The 17,147-nt window shown below is 37.3% G+C and overlaps 1 protein-coding gene across 2 annotated transcripts in view; it reads left to right on the plus strand.

Annotated features, from left to right (window-relative positions):
• Positions 1–17,147, plus strand: part of LOC143856543 (P-loop containing nucleoside triphosphate hydrolases superfamily protein) — a 52,370-nt gene that overhangs the window by 7,163 nt on the left and 28,060 nt on the right. For both annotated transcript variants that reach the window (XM_077366795.1, XM_077366796.1), the window contains 9 exons: positions 33–113; positions 566–634; positions 740–799; positions 896–1,057; positions 1,331–1,387; positions 5,745–5,996; positions 6,080–6,145; positions 6,225–6,410; positions 6,493–6,597. In XM_077366795.1, the coding sequence (XP_077222910.1) occupies positions 33–113; positions 566–634; positions 740–799; positions 896–1,057; positions 1,331–1,387; positions 5,745–5,996; positions 6,080–6,145; positions 6,225–6,410; positions 6,493–6,597 (1,038 nt within the window). The remainder of the gene's footprint in view (positions 1–32; positions 114–565; positions 635–739; positions 800–895; positions 1,058–1,330; positions 1,388–5,744; positions 5,997–6,079; positions 6,146–6,224; positions 6,411–6,492; positions 6,598–17,147) is intronic.

The raw sequence follows: 17,147 nt of genomic DNA on the forward strand, positions 1-17,147 counted from the left end.
TGTTTCACTTGCTCACTTTCATTTGATGGCAGGTTCATGCGGATGAGACAAAAAGTAGTCTGCAGTTTGCAAGTAGAGCCTTACGAGTTACAAACTGTGCACGCGTGAATGAGGTTCCTGTCTGATTCATCTTTTATTGCTCACATTTTCCGTTTCTTTAATGCGGTATATTTTTCTGCCGTTATTTGTTTGGAGTCCTTGTTAGGCTAATAAGTTACTAGCTATGTCACTAATATCTCCGATATTTTCAAAGTATAGCGATTTTATTGCAATATTTTGATAGAACGACAAAATTCAAAATAATCCTGAGAATTTTAAAAATATAGCGATATTTTCATTTACCACAATAATATCACAATATTTTTATGATATTTTTTTATTTTTTTCTTAATTTATATATTTTTTAATAATTTTATTTTATATTTTTTCTCGATATGAACCCGAAAAAATAAAATAAAATTGTTATATCCCAAGATTTATCCTTGCCGAGAAATTCCTGAGAACGATATTTGTGACATAGGTTACTAGCACATGCACATAACTTTCGTCTACATTCCATGGACAGATTTTGACAGATGCTGCTTTGTTAAAGCGTCAAAAAACAGAGATTGAGGAGCTTCGAGCAAAATTGCTGGTTTGTCTATTTGTTCTGTTATATTTGGAATCTTTCCTTAAGGATTTGCACCAAGTTGCTAACTGGAAGTCTCAGCTTGTTATTTTCTCGTGATTTGTGTTTTAGGATTCTCATTCAGAGCATTTTGAAGAGGAGATCCTGAACCTGCGGAACACTTTGTTACAGGTCAGATATTATTTATATTTGTGATTTTATCATTGCACAAGATAATTTCTGGCTGTTCTATGAGGACAGTCTATAAAAAATGCTAATACTTTGTAGAGTGAATTGGAGAGGGAGCGGATATCTTTGGAGTTGCAAGAGGAAAAGAAAGCTCAAGCTCAACGGGAAAGGAGGCTTCAAGAGCAAGCCAAAAAGATAGAGAATTTAAGCTCAATGGTGTTATATTCAAAAAGGGATGAGAAAGACAATCATTCTAGAAAGGTTTTTACTATATTATATTAATTGATGTCTATGAGTTCCCTTATCTTGAAATGTAGAGATTTTAAATGTTGTAGGAATTAACCATGGTAAACTAAGCATGGATTGTTATTCATGCATCCTGTATCGATCACACTATTTGATTTCGTGTTCCTATGCTCTAGCTGATGTAGTAATTTGTATGTCCTTCTATTATTGTTTTTTCTAGCTGAAAGATTACGCCCTTTTTTGTATTTGATTTCTGGTGTTGCTAAAATTCACCATTTTCTTGATCAGAATAAGAGGCGCATTACGTGGTGCACAGGTGCTCTTTCAGGGGAGTCCCTTAGCGAGGTAATTGCATTGAGTGTTACAAGTAACACATCCATTACCATTCAAAAAAAAAAAAAAAAAACAAGTAATACATCCATTTTTGTTTATTTTTTTAACATATAATGAACCTTAAGGATTAACTATTGTTCTTACATTTTTTCTTTGTAAAACCATTTATTTCCTTGTGATGTACATGATGTCTAAATATATATCAAATGACTATTCTGAGCTTTAAGATTTCTAGGGTTTCTTCCTATGTGTTGTACCTTGGACTTGCAGTTCTTAATATTTTCTCTACTCCTATTTTGTCACCTGCTTTAGGAGTAGAGCTATCTACTGTTTCCCCTTGAATGTAAGCTGAGTACTATGGTTTGTGATGCGAACCAGCTTTTGATAGTGCAGTTTTGTCATATTTTATTGCTTCTCTGTGATGCAATCAGTTTCTAGAATTGTTATTGTCTTTTAGTGGCTTTACTTGGGATGGATTATCTTGCAAGACGATGATCCTTTCTTTTGAAGAAATGATTGAACTCTTGCTCATTGCTCGGAAGCATAAGCGAATTGGAGGAATCAGCTGTTTCTTCGAGCAACTTGTTTCGGTTGACATGTAAATAAATTCAAACTTTCCCTTTACTTAGCATGTAACTCCTTTAAAGTAGAAGAAGAGATGGATACTATTCAATCGAGTTTTCTAGAGTTGTCTGTCCACATGCATCGTGAAGGAAACTTCAAAGCGGACAAATTAGCAAATTTTTTCAGCCCAGTAGGAAGGAGCTTTGGTCTGAGCAGCTATGCCTGATTTGTAGTTCTTTTTTTTTTTCGTTTTGTTTTCCCCTCAGTTTTTAGCTTTTGTGGATTTGGGCCCCTGGTTGCATCCTATATGTATTCTGGCTGTGTGTCCATTAGAGTTTCATTTATTTTGTCCTTTTTCTGTTTTCCCTTTTTTCTCATGTTTCCATTTCTTTCCTTTTTCCCTTTGTGCATCTCTCTTTAATCCCATTTTGCATTAGAATACATCAATATAACATGGATGTGACTTTGCGTAGTCTCTGGTGGTATTGAGTTATAGAGTATGAATCACTCAAGTTGTCTTGGTGACTCTTGGTTTTTTCTAGCCCAATAAAAAAGATCTAAATCATAGGCCATAAACCTTTATTTATATACAAATACTGGTTTTTTATTGATAAAATCTGAATATACTGTTTGTGGTGGGATTATTTTGATCTTGAATTGTTGGAACATTAGAACTTGTACATATGGTAGTGACTAGCTGTGGGAGGAACAACCCATCTGTTTACCTAACTTAGTCTTAGTAGGTGAAAATGTTTCTTGCTAGTATGGTAATGGGCATCTAGTGATTTCTTTGTCTCATTAATGATAAAAATTATTAAATCTCTTGATGTAAGGCATCAAGAATTTTGGGGATGGAGAGTTTGGAATAACCATTCTTTAAGCTTTTGCATGTCTTTGGTGGTCAGAAAGTGTCGCTTTTGAGGATGGATTTGGAATCCTTCCATAGTTGGCCTGGAGGAAGCTATGCAGATTTAGTTTTCATTTAAGCTAGATAAATGATGTCATTTAGTTTTCAAAAATATGGCACGCTAATTTTAATAATTTTTCTTAAGGCCTTCTTTTAAGTCTTTAGGATGTTTGCAATGATTTGTGTGTAAATTATCACATCTGGAAGGGAAGAACATACTTCTGACGCTACAATAACATATTTATTGGGAGTAAAATTGACTCTACATATTATATATGGCTAAAGAGCTTTCTACTATTTACTCGTGATCCAAATAAAAGGTATAAAAATGTGTATGCATAAAGAAACAAACATTCACATGAATGGAAAGAATAAATTGATTGGGTGTGAATGGACGTAAATACCTACCATCATTTACCATCACAACGGTTCCATCGAGGTCACGTTTATTCCAACTTTTCATATTCACACTTAAATAACTACCACCATTTACCATCACAACGGTTCCATCAAGGACACATTTATTCCAACTTTTCACAAGTTGTAATTTGTGGTCTTTCTTCAAATCTAACACTCTCAAATCTTTGATTCTCTTATAATGCAATCGCTAAATAAGTTAACTTACTACAGTAAATCATATATGGACAATATTTAAAATTTCTAAGTATTGTTTTACTAAGCTTGCTATGAGGCTCTGGACTTTTTTAATATTTGCTGCTTCCCTGCTTCAATATCCAAATTCACTGTTGTTCTATCTCCTTCATGCAGCTACGAGCCTTTGAAATTCTCATACAAGTTACAAATTTTTGATTGCATAAGTTGTGAACAATGGTTCATAACCATGGTAGCCAAAAACTCCATGGGCGGGTGGGAAACTGGCTTCCCCTAAAATGCGTTTCGGAAACGTTTCCGAAACGTGATGAAAAAATTAGGTAAACTTTTCTGAAACGCATGGGAAACACATGAGAAAATTATGAGAAACTTGTATGAAACATGCGTTAAACATGTGAGAAACATATGGAAAACTCGTAGAAAATGTATGGGAAACATGTGTGAAACTTACGAAAATCGTTTTGGAACAAACACACCAACAAATTGTGGAATAGATATTAAAAAGGAATACAATAGCATATTTTGTAATAAAAAAATAAAAAAAAGAAATATTAAAAGAGAAACTTGAAATTAACAAATTTTAAATCTATAAAACCATATATTTCATTTCCCATCTTTGGTTTAGATTTAGAAAGTTTTACAACTTTGAACCATTCAAAAAAAAAAAAAAAACCATATATTTCGTGTTTTCCTTGTCTTTCATATGTTTACATAGATGTTTCTCCGTCGTTTCTTAAACATTTCTAATGTGTTTCCTAGGACCTTTTCCAATGTATTTTTCTATTGTTTTTCCATTTTTTCCTTTCCCCTCTATTTTCTCCCATGTTTCCCGTTTCCGTTTCATGTTTCGCATCCCGAATTTGTTTCCCACCCTGGTAACTATGTTCATAACATAGAATGGTTCGATGATGAAGACATGGACAACTAGGTGAAGCTGGAAATATATTTCTGGACATGATTATTTCTTTATTTTTGGAAAACTGGTTTTCTTGCTTTACTTCTGTATGAGTTTGATATAGGGCTGGCAATTTCACCCGAAAAAGCGGGGATCCGCCCCGCCCCGCCCTGTTTGGGGAGGGGATTCCCCGATTTGAAAGGGGAAGGGGAAGGGGATGGAGTTGTCCCCGCCCCGCCCCGCTAATCAATGCCATTTTTTTGTAAATTTTTAAATGTTTTTTTTAAGGAAAACTACTAGAAACTCTGTGGATCGGCTACAAGATTCCCCCAAACATAAACTTAGCTTGTCTTTTCCTTTTAATTAGCTTCTGAGAGCATTTTGGGAACTATAATAACCTTTTCACAGATGTTGAAATAATAAAGACAAGCTGAGAGCCTGAGACGCTGAGTGTATGCAATTATCAAAAAATCGTAGTGCCAACAGAATTTTAGGGTTGGTTTGCAGGTTTTAATTTTCAACAAGAAAAATTTAGCTACTAGAAATTTGTTTCATGTCAGCACTAGACTGAATTGCAGTTAAAGAAATAAGTCATTTGTTGATTTTGTTCTCTTCTCCATTCTCATTTCTCATGCTCATCTGGGGGTTAACATGCTATACAGAATGAACTAATGAACATTATTTTGCGTGTATGAGCGCCCCCTTATGGACTTTTAAAGTTCATTGTGACTACTGAAATAGTTACTTTTTGCACATTGGCTGCCTGTTAATGAAGGTAATCCTGGTGCTCATTTCCTATTTATCATTCCATAATTTATGCAGAAAATTGCTGAAAGATGAGGTCCTGTTGTTATTTATGTTTGTTGTCTCATCCATGCATTTCTGATTTTGTCCATCTATTTGTTGATCACATGAATAGAATCATAGCATTCATCACAATATTGTCTGTAATGGACGTAGAAGAAAGAAGCTCTGTTTGCTGGTTTGGTTGGGTTCCAAAGAGGTGGCGGGGCGGGGATTTTGTCCCCGAAGGATGCGGGGAGGGGAAGGGGAAGGGGAAGGGGAAGGGGATTAGATATTCCCCGCGGGAGGGGAGGGGGATTCCCCACCATCCCCGCAGAGGGGAAGGGGAAGGGGAAGGGGAAGGGGACCCCAACATCCGGCCCCGACCCGCCCCGTTGCCTGATACCATAGTTCATATCATGTGTATCTCTTTGATGCTAGAATTGGCTACAACTCATAGACTTTTACATTTTGTATCTGAATTTCTAATTCTATATTATTTAATATGAAGTTTTTTGTGTTTTCAACATTTAATAAGTTCAGTATTTTTTTTGTATGGTATAATTTCAGTAATTAGAGTAGACTAATGTGATCTTCTGGCACTTCAGGTAGCTAATGCTTCCCAGAAGAAGGCTATTGTGACAGAGGCTGTTAGAAATAAGCGAGGCATGGATTTGCCTCTTCCGTTTGAAGAACTGGTGCAAAATGAAGTTGGCATTGGTGCTAACCCTAATGCCACAAGTTTACCTGATAATTACGGAAATAATGATTCATGGGATGAGTGTAGCCTTCCTGATGCGCATGCATTATTGCATGTTACTAACAGGAGAAAAATGCCTCTCAAGAAAACAAGCTCTCTTGTACTGTATATTTATTTCTTCCTTTTATTTTCTTTTCTTTTCAATGAAAATTTCAATGCCTGAATTTCTATTTTGCCTGACAGGAAAGCAGTGAACTAGTAGAAATGCAATCAGGATATGAAGGTTTTCATTTGGATTATGAAACTCAGGTTCATGTTAGCCCTCTCTTTTAGCTATTTAATTTGGTATTTTTACTCTAATTGTTTTTAATTACTCTTTATTTTGCAGGAGACAAATAAGGATATAGATGTTGAATGCATAACAAAAAAGTTAGTGGATGCAGAATGCTATTCAGATAGGACAACTACTAATTCTTCCATTAGTCAACTAAGTGAATGTGTGGCTCATGAGGGTAAAAGATTGACTTTGCGGGAGTCTGAGGCAATTGTTGTGATTAAACAACTCCAAGATCAGGTCATTCAGTATTAAAACATGTGCTTTTCCTTGAATATACCATATAATTTTGATGTTTATAGTTTTGTTCCATTTGAAGCAGATTAAAAAATTAGAGATGGAGAAGTCTTCTATCCAGGAAAATTTGGAAAAAGTTGTTGAGTTGGCAACCGGACAACATGCATCTGCTAGAGAGAAGTACGATGAGGTAATCATGGTCTATTTTACTTTAATGTGGCTTTGCCCTCCAAGTCTGATTAAATTATGAAAGCTTCACGGATTACTTCTTGTGTTTGCTTCATAAATAAGAATGGAGTTTGACCTCTAACCTCAATGTTACCGTGTGTCATTACCACTAAGGCAAGGTTCAACTTCAAGAAGAGAATGCAACGTTTTATTCACAATCTTTGCAATGATCTTCTCCATATGTTTGGATTGATCTTATTCTTTATTCTTCATATCCATAGTCATAATATTATAGCATCTGATACAAATAGGTATTAGCCAATATATATATATATATATATATATATATATATATATATATATATATATATATATATATATATATATATATATATATATATATAGAGAGAGAGAGAGAGAGAGAGAGAGAGAGAGAGAGAGAGAGAGAGAGAGAGTTGACATTAGCACCAGTGAAGGATTTTCTATATCTATCGCAGTAAACAAGTTTTGAACTGTCTTTTCTTCATTTATTGCATTATGAACTTGATGATATAGTATTGAGGATAATCTGTATCTAGACCCACTAATGCTTGGATGTCGATGCATTGCACATGAGGGGCAGAGTTTAGGATTGTTTCCAAGAGTAATAGGTCATTTCTTACTTGCTGATCTCGCTATTGTTCCTTGAGGCTCAACTATGTTTGCTCAAATGATGTAGCTTTTCGGCTAGCTTGGATATAAAATGCTGCAGACGTAGGGACCACCCATGGTGATCCTAACTTTAATAATATGAATCTCTGAAGCTCATAAAGTTTCATGATTTCTAATTTGAATTAGATTTTGTAACTTTGTGTTAAATATTTCGTGTCGTTAGGGGTATCCTTGAGATTTCGAGCTCATGAAGTTTCATGATTTCTAAATTGCTTTAGATATTGTAACTTTGTGTTAAAGATTTCATGTAGTTAGAGGTGTACATGTAATTTCCTTTCTCTCTCCACACACACACACACACACACACACACACACACACACACACACACACACACACACATCGACAGAGAGATTTAGATATAGATTATAAAAATGGATTTGCTAGCATCCATTGCAGAAGGCATTTCGGGGATGGGCTGTTGCATGTGAGAGCATCCACACCGGCTCACTTTTCAGCAGATTTTGTCTTCATTCATGATGTGGCTGCTCATACATGCAACAGCCCATCCGTGAAATGCCTTATGCGACGGACGCTAGCAAATCCCTTATAAAAAATAGGTATCTCTCAATAGGGTGACTAAAGATTCCACATCTTGGGTGCACTTCATCTTTTACTTCCTCTTCGGTGCAGATTTTACTTGGTATCACATCAAGGCTACACAGTCTGATATTTTCCTTCTCTCTCTTTGGAAGGCAAGCATTTTATATTTCTGTTCATCTTCCTTGAGAACCCATTTTTTTTAAAGGTTCCTTGAGAACTCGTATTCTCTCTGCTCTCCCTCGTTTCATCTTTTTCTCTCTTCTCTCATTCAATTGAAAACCCTAGAGCACCTATTTCCCTCCCTCCTCTGTCTAAACCCTAGACCAAACCGATCTACCACTCTTAACACCTAAAAGATTTGAAGCCCTTTTTTTATCCATCAAATCCTATTTCAAATCTGAAACACTCATTCTTTTCTTTACTTGCAACTCGAAGCCTCTGAGCTGAGATTTAAGAATCAAACTATACTCCTCCGAGTTTCATCCCTTTGAAAAACACTCTTCACTTGTGCTTCTTATAAAACAGAAAACCTCTCTGTTCACTTTCATATTGTTTTAAGAGATAGGTCATCTTTAACCACCCACATTGGTAGTGTTTCAATTCCTTGTTTATTGTTGTTATCTGTTTCTGATGTACATGTTGTTCCCAATCTTCAATGTAAATTGTCTATTACTACTTCTCAGTTTTCCTCTTACTTTGTTTTGCACCTTATTATGCTCCTGTGAAGTAGTTGCATCTGAGAAGCTCCTCGCTTAAGGACTACGTTGTGCTGATCTTTTCTTCCTACATGATCCAATCCAACTGCTAGATCCTCTTCATTGCTTTCAGATGTAGAAGTTTTTCCTGCATTCGAGTCCTCGTCTTTTTTCCATATGGGATTTGTTGCTGCTGTAATTTGACCTTGAGCTCGGGTGGGTCCCTCTCGGTCTAGCTGTGGCAGAAGGGTGATCGGCTAGTCACTGTGTCCTGCACTCATAGATTATGATCATGTAACGACCCGAAACAATCGAGCCGCTACAAGCAAAAGAAAACCCGCTGAAAATCACCATAATTTTTTTTTTAAAAATAAACTAAATTATTACATTTTTAAACTTGCCACAACCGCAAATATTATTCAAATTTGAAACCCAAGTAAGAGTCGCAGTCTGAAAATAAACATAAGTCTTGCAAATAAAAAAATTTAAAGACAATGACATAGCACGTCATCGGAACCCAAGAACCAAACTCCACTACGCCCTCCTCTCCCCTTTCTCCTTCTAGGTCTTCTCATCAGCAAAGGCAGCATCTCCAATATTTTCATTTCCTGTGGTTTAAACAACGTAAGCAAGATTTTCCAGTAACTAAGGTCAAGTACATCAAACAATAATGGTGAGAGGTAATGTAGAAGATCCCATGAAGAATATGCTGTTAAACGAAATATGTAACTATAAAGAAATAATATAAACCATAACCGACAATAATTAAAGGAACACGCATCTTTAATGTATAAACTCTATAAATGACATGCGAAGGCTACACCCCGGGCTCATCTGGCATTTTCCCTTTTTTCTTGTTCTTTCATTTATTTCCGTCCAGGTACCCTGCCTCACGACTTATCCACTACCCCCGTCTAAAGGTAGTGGCGGTTTTGGACTTTTGATTACGGATGACAGACATCATGTCAAGCCGCCTTAGGGATTATTTCCCTTCGGTAAGATTATCAACACAAGGCTGCGCACACTGAATGTGTTGACTTTTGACCATTTTGGTCCAAGGACGACACAATGGCCTTCCTTATACCCCCATCTACATGCTCATGACAAAGCATAAAGTAATCCATTTTTTTTTTTTTAAACTACATCATGCAAATCTACATAGCGGTTGAAATCTAAAATCAAAGGAATTATCATGATAATTTAACTAAAATAACTGTTTGAGATAGGAATATAACTAGAATATCAATCTAACATTAACAAGCCCATATTGAGAGATATACAAGAATAGTCCACTGTCACTTGCCTTACACTTCTGCCGGATGAGAGAACCCACGAAGTCCTAAATAAGGATAGAGGATCGCTCAACCTGAAAGTGAGACCAACACCCGATCACACTTGATTCACACCATTTTACTATATCTAGCTTACAGAGGTTTTGGGGTGTCAATTATTTCTTTCAATGATAATTCTCATTATTACGATAATGTATTTTCAAGTGGGTTCAATTAGTGTTGAAGTTTCAGATTCAAAAGGTATACATATAGTTTAAAATTTAGAATTTATAGGTTTTAAGTCATTGCTGAAATTTCAGATTCAATGAGTTAAATTTCAGATTTAAAGAGTTCATAAAAGTGCTGAAATTTCTGTTTTAAAAGGATTCATGAAGGTGCTGAAATTTCAGTTTTAAAAGTGTTCATAAGTGCTGAAATTTTTGTTTTAAAATGGTTCATAAATGTGCTGAAATTTCAGTTTTAAAATGGTTCATAAAGGTGCTGAAATTTCAGTTTTTAAAGGGTTTACAAGTTGCTGAAATTTCAGTTTTAAAAGGGTTCATAAGTGCTGAAATTTCAGTTTTCAGTTTTAAAGGTAATATCCTATTATTTTTCTTCAATAAAACCTATAGTCGTAAATCTATAAAATTCTAGATTTACGAGAATATGAAGAGACGAAAAAAACCTAACGTTCTAAATCTTGATCAAAGAGTATAACACTATGATCCATTAATTTAAAGTTCTCAGAATTTCTTAGGTTAAGCAAATAGGGTACTTACTTGGAGCGGATTGAAGTTGGAACGGTTGGATCACCCACCTTCTTCACTTCTCCTCCTCTCCTTCTTCTTCTATTTCTCACTTTTTCTTTGCAAGGGAGAAAAGAAATGAGCTCACGTTTTTCAAGAAAGGAAAAACGTGGCCAACTCAATTGGGTTTTTTTTATTTTGATGGTTAGATTCCTTATTAATCCTCCTCTTAGGTGTCATTTCTATATTTGTTGCTAAAATTAAGTCCAAAGGATAGGTAGTTTTTGGGTTTTGGTTTTTAAAAAAGATTAAATGCAAGAGGGCCCACAAAAACTTGCGCACTCTCCTCTCCTTTTTAAGCAATTTAATCTATTTAATGAGTCCTCCCTATATTCATTAGAATCTTTGGAAGATTGCCACATCTACTACAATATTTAGGTGGACCCACCAAATCATGGGGAAAACGTAGGGTTTCTCCCAATTACTACTATTTTCCACATTTATTTCATTCCACTAAATTATTTTCATGGAAATAAAATTTTCAAGGAAAGCTTTCTATCATAATATAAATCTACATACTAAAACAAGGACCCTTGATTCGTAGATCATTCGATCTAAGATAATCGAGGGGAAAATAAAGGCCCAAATTTATGATCCGACATCGATCCAAGATGGATTGATGATCTAGGCCATTGATTGGAACAATAAGGATTAAAAATTTAGATTTTACAAAAATCACGAGGGAGATTGAAAATGGTGGTCTTTACATAGATTCAAAATCCTAGAGGTAAAGGCTGGAAAAATCCATTTATCTACAAGCATAACTTGCAAAAGACAAATCAATCTACTCTGAGAAATTTTTACCTTAGAAGAGTTCCGGAAATTTTTTCTGAACTTCCGACTCACGCTCCCAAGTAGCCTCTTCGACGCCGTGGTGACGCCAAAGCACTTTGACTAAGGGAATTGTTTTGTTCCTTAGGACTCTCTCCTCGTGCTCCAAAATGCGCACTGGCCCCTCGGAAAAGGACCAATCTCCCTGCAGCTCTATTTCGTCACCCACAAGAACGTGAGAAGGGTCGGGATGGTATAAGCGAAGCATGGACACATGAAATACATTATGCATCCGATCAAGGTTTGGAGGCAACTCCAGCTCATATGCTCGAGTTCCGACTCGCTTAGAGATACGATAAGGTCCGATGTAGCGAGGGCTTAATTTTCCTTTTCTTCCGAATCTCATCACTGCCTTGAAAGGTGAGATCTTTACAAACACTTTATCTCCCACAGCGAACTCGAGCTCTCTACGCCGCTGATCAGCATAGCTTTTCTGCCTACTCTGTGCTACCTTCAATCTGTCTCTGATTAAGGTCACCATCTCTGCAGCCTCTTGTACAATTTTTGGCCCAAGCAATTGCTTCTCTCCGACTTCTACCCAACACAACGGGGTTCTGCAAGGACGACCATACAATGCTTCGAAGGGGGCCATCTGAATGCTCTGCTGATAACTATTGTTATAGGCGAACTCAGCCAAGGGCAAGTGCTGCTCCCAGTCTCCAAAATCAAGAATGCAGGCTCTCAACAGATCTTCTATAATCCGATTTACCCTCTCCGTCTGGCCATCAGTTTGAGGGTGATAGGCAGTGCTAAAGTTCAACTTCGAACCCAAGGCCCCATGCAATTTACGCCAAAAGTTGGAGGTAAATCTGGTGTCTCTATCTGATACAATAGACGAAGGCACACCATGCAATCTGATGATTTGCTCAACATAAACCTCTGCCATCTTGTCCAAAGTCCAAGTCTTCTTCATGGGAATGAAGTGTGCGGACTTGGTAAGACGGTCTACTATCACCCAGATGCTATCAAATCCACGCTTAGATCTTGGCAATCCCATGACAAAATCCATGGACAGACTGTCCCACTTCCATTCAGGGATTTCCAAAGGTTCAAGAGTACCCCCAGGTTTCTGGTGCTCGATTTTAACCTTCTGACAAGTCAAGCATTTAGAAACATAATCAGCCACATCTCTTTTCATTCCACTCCACCAGAAGTTCCTCTTCAAGTCTTGATACATCTTAGTGCTACCCGGATGGATGGTGTAGCGAGACTTATGAGCCTCATCTAACATGCTCTTCCAAGATCAGAATTATTGCAGCGCTCAAGGCTCAGAAATTGATAAGCAAGGGTTGCGAATGCTATCTCGCTTATGTAAAAAGGGATGCGGCATTATTTGTATGATTGAAATAAATGTGGAAAATAGTAGTAATTGGGAGAAACCACGTTTTCCCATTTATGGGAAAACGTGCGTACGTTTTCCCCATGATTTGGTGGGTCCACCTAAATATTGTAGTAGATGTGGCAATCTTCCAAAGATTCTAATGAATATAGGGAGGACTCATTAAATAGATTAAATTGCTTAAAAAGGAGAGGAGAGTGCGCAAGTTTTTGTGGGCCCTCTGGCATTTAATCTTTTTTAAAAACCAAAACTCAAAAACTACCTATCCTTTGGACTTAATTTTAGCAACAAATATAGAAATGACACCTAAGAGGAGGATTAATAAGGAATCTAACCATCAAAATAAAAAAAACCCAATTGAGTTGGCCACGTTTTTCCTTTCTTGAAAAACGTGCGCTCATTTCTTTTCTCCCTTGCAAAGAAAAAGTGAGAAATAGAAGAAGAAGGAGAGGAGGAGAAGTGAAGAAGGTGGGTGATCCAACCGTTCCAATTTCAATCCGCTCCAAGTAAGTACCCTATTTGCTTAACTTAAGAAATTCTGAGAACTTTAAATTAATGGATCATAGTGTTGTACCCTTTGATCAAGATTTAGAACGTTAGGTTTTTTTCGTCTCTTCGTATTCTCGTAAATCTAGAATTTTATAGATTTACGACTATAGGTTTTATTGAAGAAAAATAATAGGATATTACCTTTAAAACTGAAAACTGAAATTTCAGCACTTATGAACCCTTTTAAAACTGAAATTTCAGCAACTTATAAACCCTTTTAAAACTGAAATTTCAGCACCTTTATGAACCCTTTTAAAACTGAAATTTCAGCACCTTTATGAACCCTTTTAAAACAAAAATTTCAGCACTTATGAACCCTTTTAAAACTGAAATTTCAGCACCTTCATGAATCATTTTAAAATGGAAATTTCAGCACTTTTATGAACTCTTTAAATCTGAAATTTAACTCATTGAATCTGAAATTTCAGCAATGACTTAAAACCTATAAATTCTAAATTTTAAACTATATGTATACCTTTTGAATCTGAAACTTCAACACTAATTGAACCCACTTGAAAATACATTATCGTAATAATGAGAATTATCATTGAAAGAAATAATTGACACCCCAAAACCTCTGTAAGCTAGATATAGTAAAATGGTGTGAATCAAGTGTGATCGGGTGTTGGTCTCACTTTCAGGTTGAGCGATCCTCTATCCTTATTTAGGACTTCGTGGGTTCTCTCATCCGGCAGAAGTGTAAGGCAAGTGACAGTGGACTATTCTTGTATATCTCTCAATATGGGCTTGTTAATGTTAGATTGATATTCTAGTTATATTCCTATCTCAAACAGTTATTTTAGTTAAATTATCATGATAATTCCTTTGATTTTAGATTTCAACCGCTATGTAGATTTGCATGATGTAGTTTAAAAAAAAAAAATGGATTACTTTATGCTTTGTCATGAGCATGTAGATGGGGGTATAAGGAAGGCCGTTGTGTCGTCCTTGGACCAAAATGGTCAAAAGTCAACACATTCAGTGTGCGCAGCCTTGTGTTGATAATCTTACCGAAGGGAAATAATCCCTAAGGCGGCTTGACATGATGTCTGTCATCCGTAATCAAAAGTCCAAAACCGCCACTACCTTTAGACGGGGGTAGTGGATAAGTCGTGAGGCAGGGTACCTGGACGGAAATAAATGAAAGAACAAGAAAAAAGGGAAAATGCCAGATGAGCCCGGGGTGTAGCCTTCGCATGTCATTTATAGAGTTTATACATTAAAGATGCGTGTTCCTTTAATTATTGTCGGTTATGGTTTATATTATTTCTTTATAGTTACATATTTCGTTTAACAGCATATTCTTCATGGGATCTTCTACATTACCTCTCACCATTATTGTTTGATGTACTTGACCTTAGTTACTGGAAAATCTTGCTTACGTTGTTTAAACCACAGGAAATGAAAATATTGGAGATGCTGCCTTTGCTGATGAGGAGACCTAGAAGGAGAAAGGGGAGAGGAGGGCGTAGTGGAGTTTGGTTCTTGGGTTCCGATGACGTGCTATGTCATTGTCTATAAATTTTTTTATTTGCAAGACTTATGTCTATTTTCAGACTGCGACTCTTACTTGGGTTTCAAATTTGAATAATATTTGCGGTTGTGGCAAGTTTAAAAATGTAATAATTTAGTTTATTTTAAAAAAAAAAAATTATGGTGATTTTCAGCTGGTTTTTCTTTTGCTTGTAGCGGCTCGATTGTTTCGGGTAATGCCCAGGGTTGGATCTCTGGGGAAACCCTTCGACACTCGAGTCAGACGTGGCAACATATGAGAGCTGAGCAAGAAGGGAAGAGCTCAGAGTCTGAGTGCTCGGTCTCGCGTACCTGGATGGTAGCATTACCCCTGAATCGAAGTGTGGGTTTCCCTTTTATAGGTGGAGGTTCCTTGTCATGGGACGGCAGGGTGGCGCCGGTATGGAGGTGAGTATGGGTCTTGTACGGTCGTACGGAGTTTGCTGGTCAACGATATGGCGGCCGACAAGAAGTCGTACGTTCCTTCGCGATATGCAGGTCTGCAGCATGGCGGTTGACGAGATGTCGTATGACCTTTGAGCGACATGGGCCAGCATCATGGCGGTTGATTGGTCATTGTACGAAGGTTCCTGGGCATTGGTATGGCCGAGAACTATGTTTGTCCACATCGCGTCGCGGCTCTTGGCTGGGGGTCTGCTGTGGGGCCTGGGCCACATGCCATCACACAATTAGAGCCCGATTTGAGCCCAACACACTGCCTCCCCACTTCCTCAAGCTGGTACGGATCACGGAAGTAGTCCTGGTCTCTTACGTACTGTGGACCCCGATCCGAGATAGAGCTTGTCTTCTCAAAGATGCAACTAAATTCTAATGAGACAGTGTGTGTCTCCTATGGGTTAATTTTCTATAAAACTAAAAAAAAAGTCCCTAAGGGATAGATTCTAAAATGACAAGGCATGTCTCCGAAGGAAAATCACCTTAATGAGACCGAGGGTGTCTCCTAATGGGGGCCAGATAACTCTCTCATTGCCCTTGCAATGAGGAAGAGAAGAACTACCATCTAATGGTGTCTAAAAGACTAAGTAAGTCTAACTAAGTAAAGAGGGGAGACTCAACAAGTCTCCAAAGGATGGGCTTGGGCTAGCGCCTTCATCGCCCTCGCACCGGTAATGATCAAAGTTTGCTTTTGCATATATATTTTTATTTTCTATGCTTGTTAGGATGTATATGAAATTGGTCCAAACAATCTGCCTGCCCATAGAATTCTCAATAACACAGAATTCGGATCATAATTCTAACTAATCAATAAAGCTTTCAATATCCACAGTAGAGGAGAATGTTCCCAACATTGCGCGGAACTCACTTTAATTCATATCACCAAACAGCCATTGAAATAGTCATAGTTTAATTACAAATGCAAACGGTGACCGAATAAAGAAAAGAACAGCAACCAATTTTGGATAGTTACTAAAACATGGTTGCGTTAAGATCAGCCCTATGTACACCATTTTACAAATCAATGAATGACCTTTTCTTGCTAGTTTTATTCAAATCAAATGACCATGTCTGCAAGCTATCGAAACACAAGGCTTTCAAGACTCACACAGGGCAAACGACTTCTGATACCCAAAATCCCTAATAAGTGGAGTGCTTGAAATATGCCATTAAGCCCAACTATCGGTAAGCCACCGAAACTGAATTCGACCATTATTTAGCTACCAAAATGATGTAGGACAGCAACTCTGCGCTGTAGGACAGCAGTTGTGCAGTAGGACAGCAGCTAGGCGGTGCGGGACATCAATTATATGGTGCAGGACAGTAACTATGCGCTGTAGGACAGCAGTTATGTGCTGTAGGACAGCAGTTATGTGCTGTAGGACAGCAGCTATGCGGTGCGGGACATCAATTATATGGTGAGGACAGTAACTATGCGCTGTAGGACAGCAGTTATGTGCTGTAGGACAGCAGCTATGCGGTGCGGGACATCAATTATATGGTGAGGACAGTAACTATGCGCTGTAGGACAGCAGTTGTGCGCTTCTAATAAGACACAACTCTTACACATAGACACCTACACACACACACACGCATACACACACATATACCTACACTCACAGATACAGAGTCACACATAAACACACACGTTCTCAAACACACAGCCACATAAGCACACACTCACCCGAGCACACATAGCATCCATTTAACCCAATTTCCAGAATAACTAGGACCAAGTGAAAGGGGAAAAGAACGACCCGGATCATATAGCAACATCAGCTACAAAACATAAAATCATTTTGAAATATTCAAAGTTGCATTTAACATTTTTAGATTAAAGAAGGACCACAGGGTATGATTT

The sequence above is a fragment of the Tasmannia lanceolata genome, unplaced genomic scaffold (assembly GCF_043159265.1).
Source record: "Tasmannia lanceolata isolate RefF3 unplaced genomic scaffold, GAP_Taslan_0.1 ptg000023l, whole genome shotgun sequence".
NCBI classification, from domain to species: domain Eukaryota; kingdom Viridiplantae; phylum Streptophyta; class Magnoliopsida; order Canellales; family Winteraceae; genus Tasmannia; species Tasmannia lanceolata.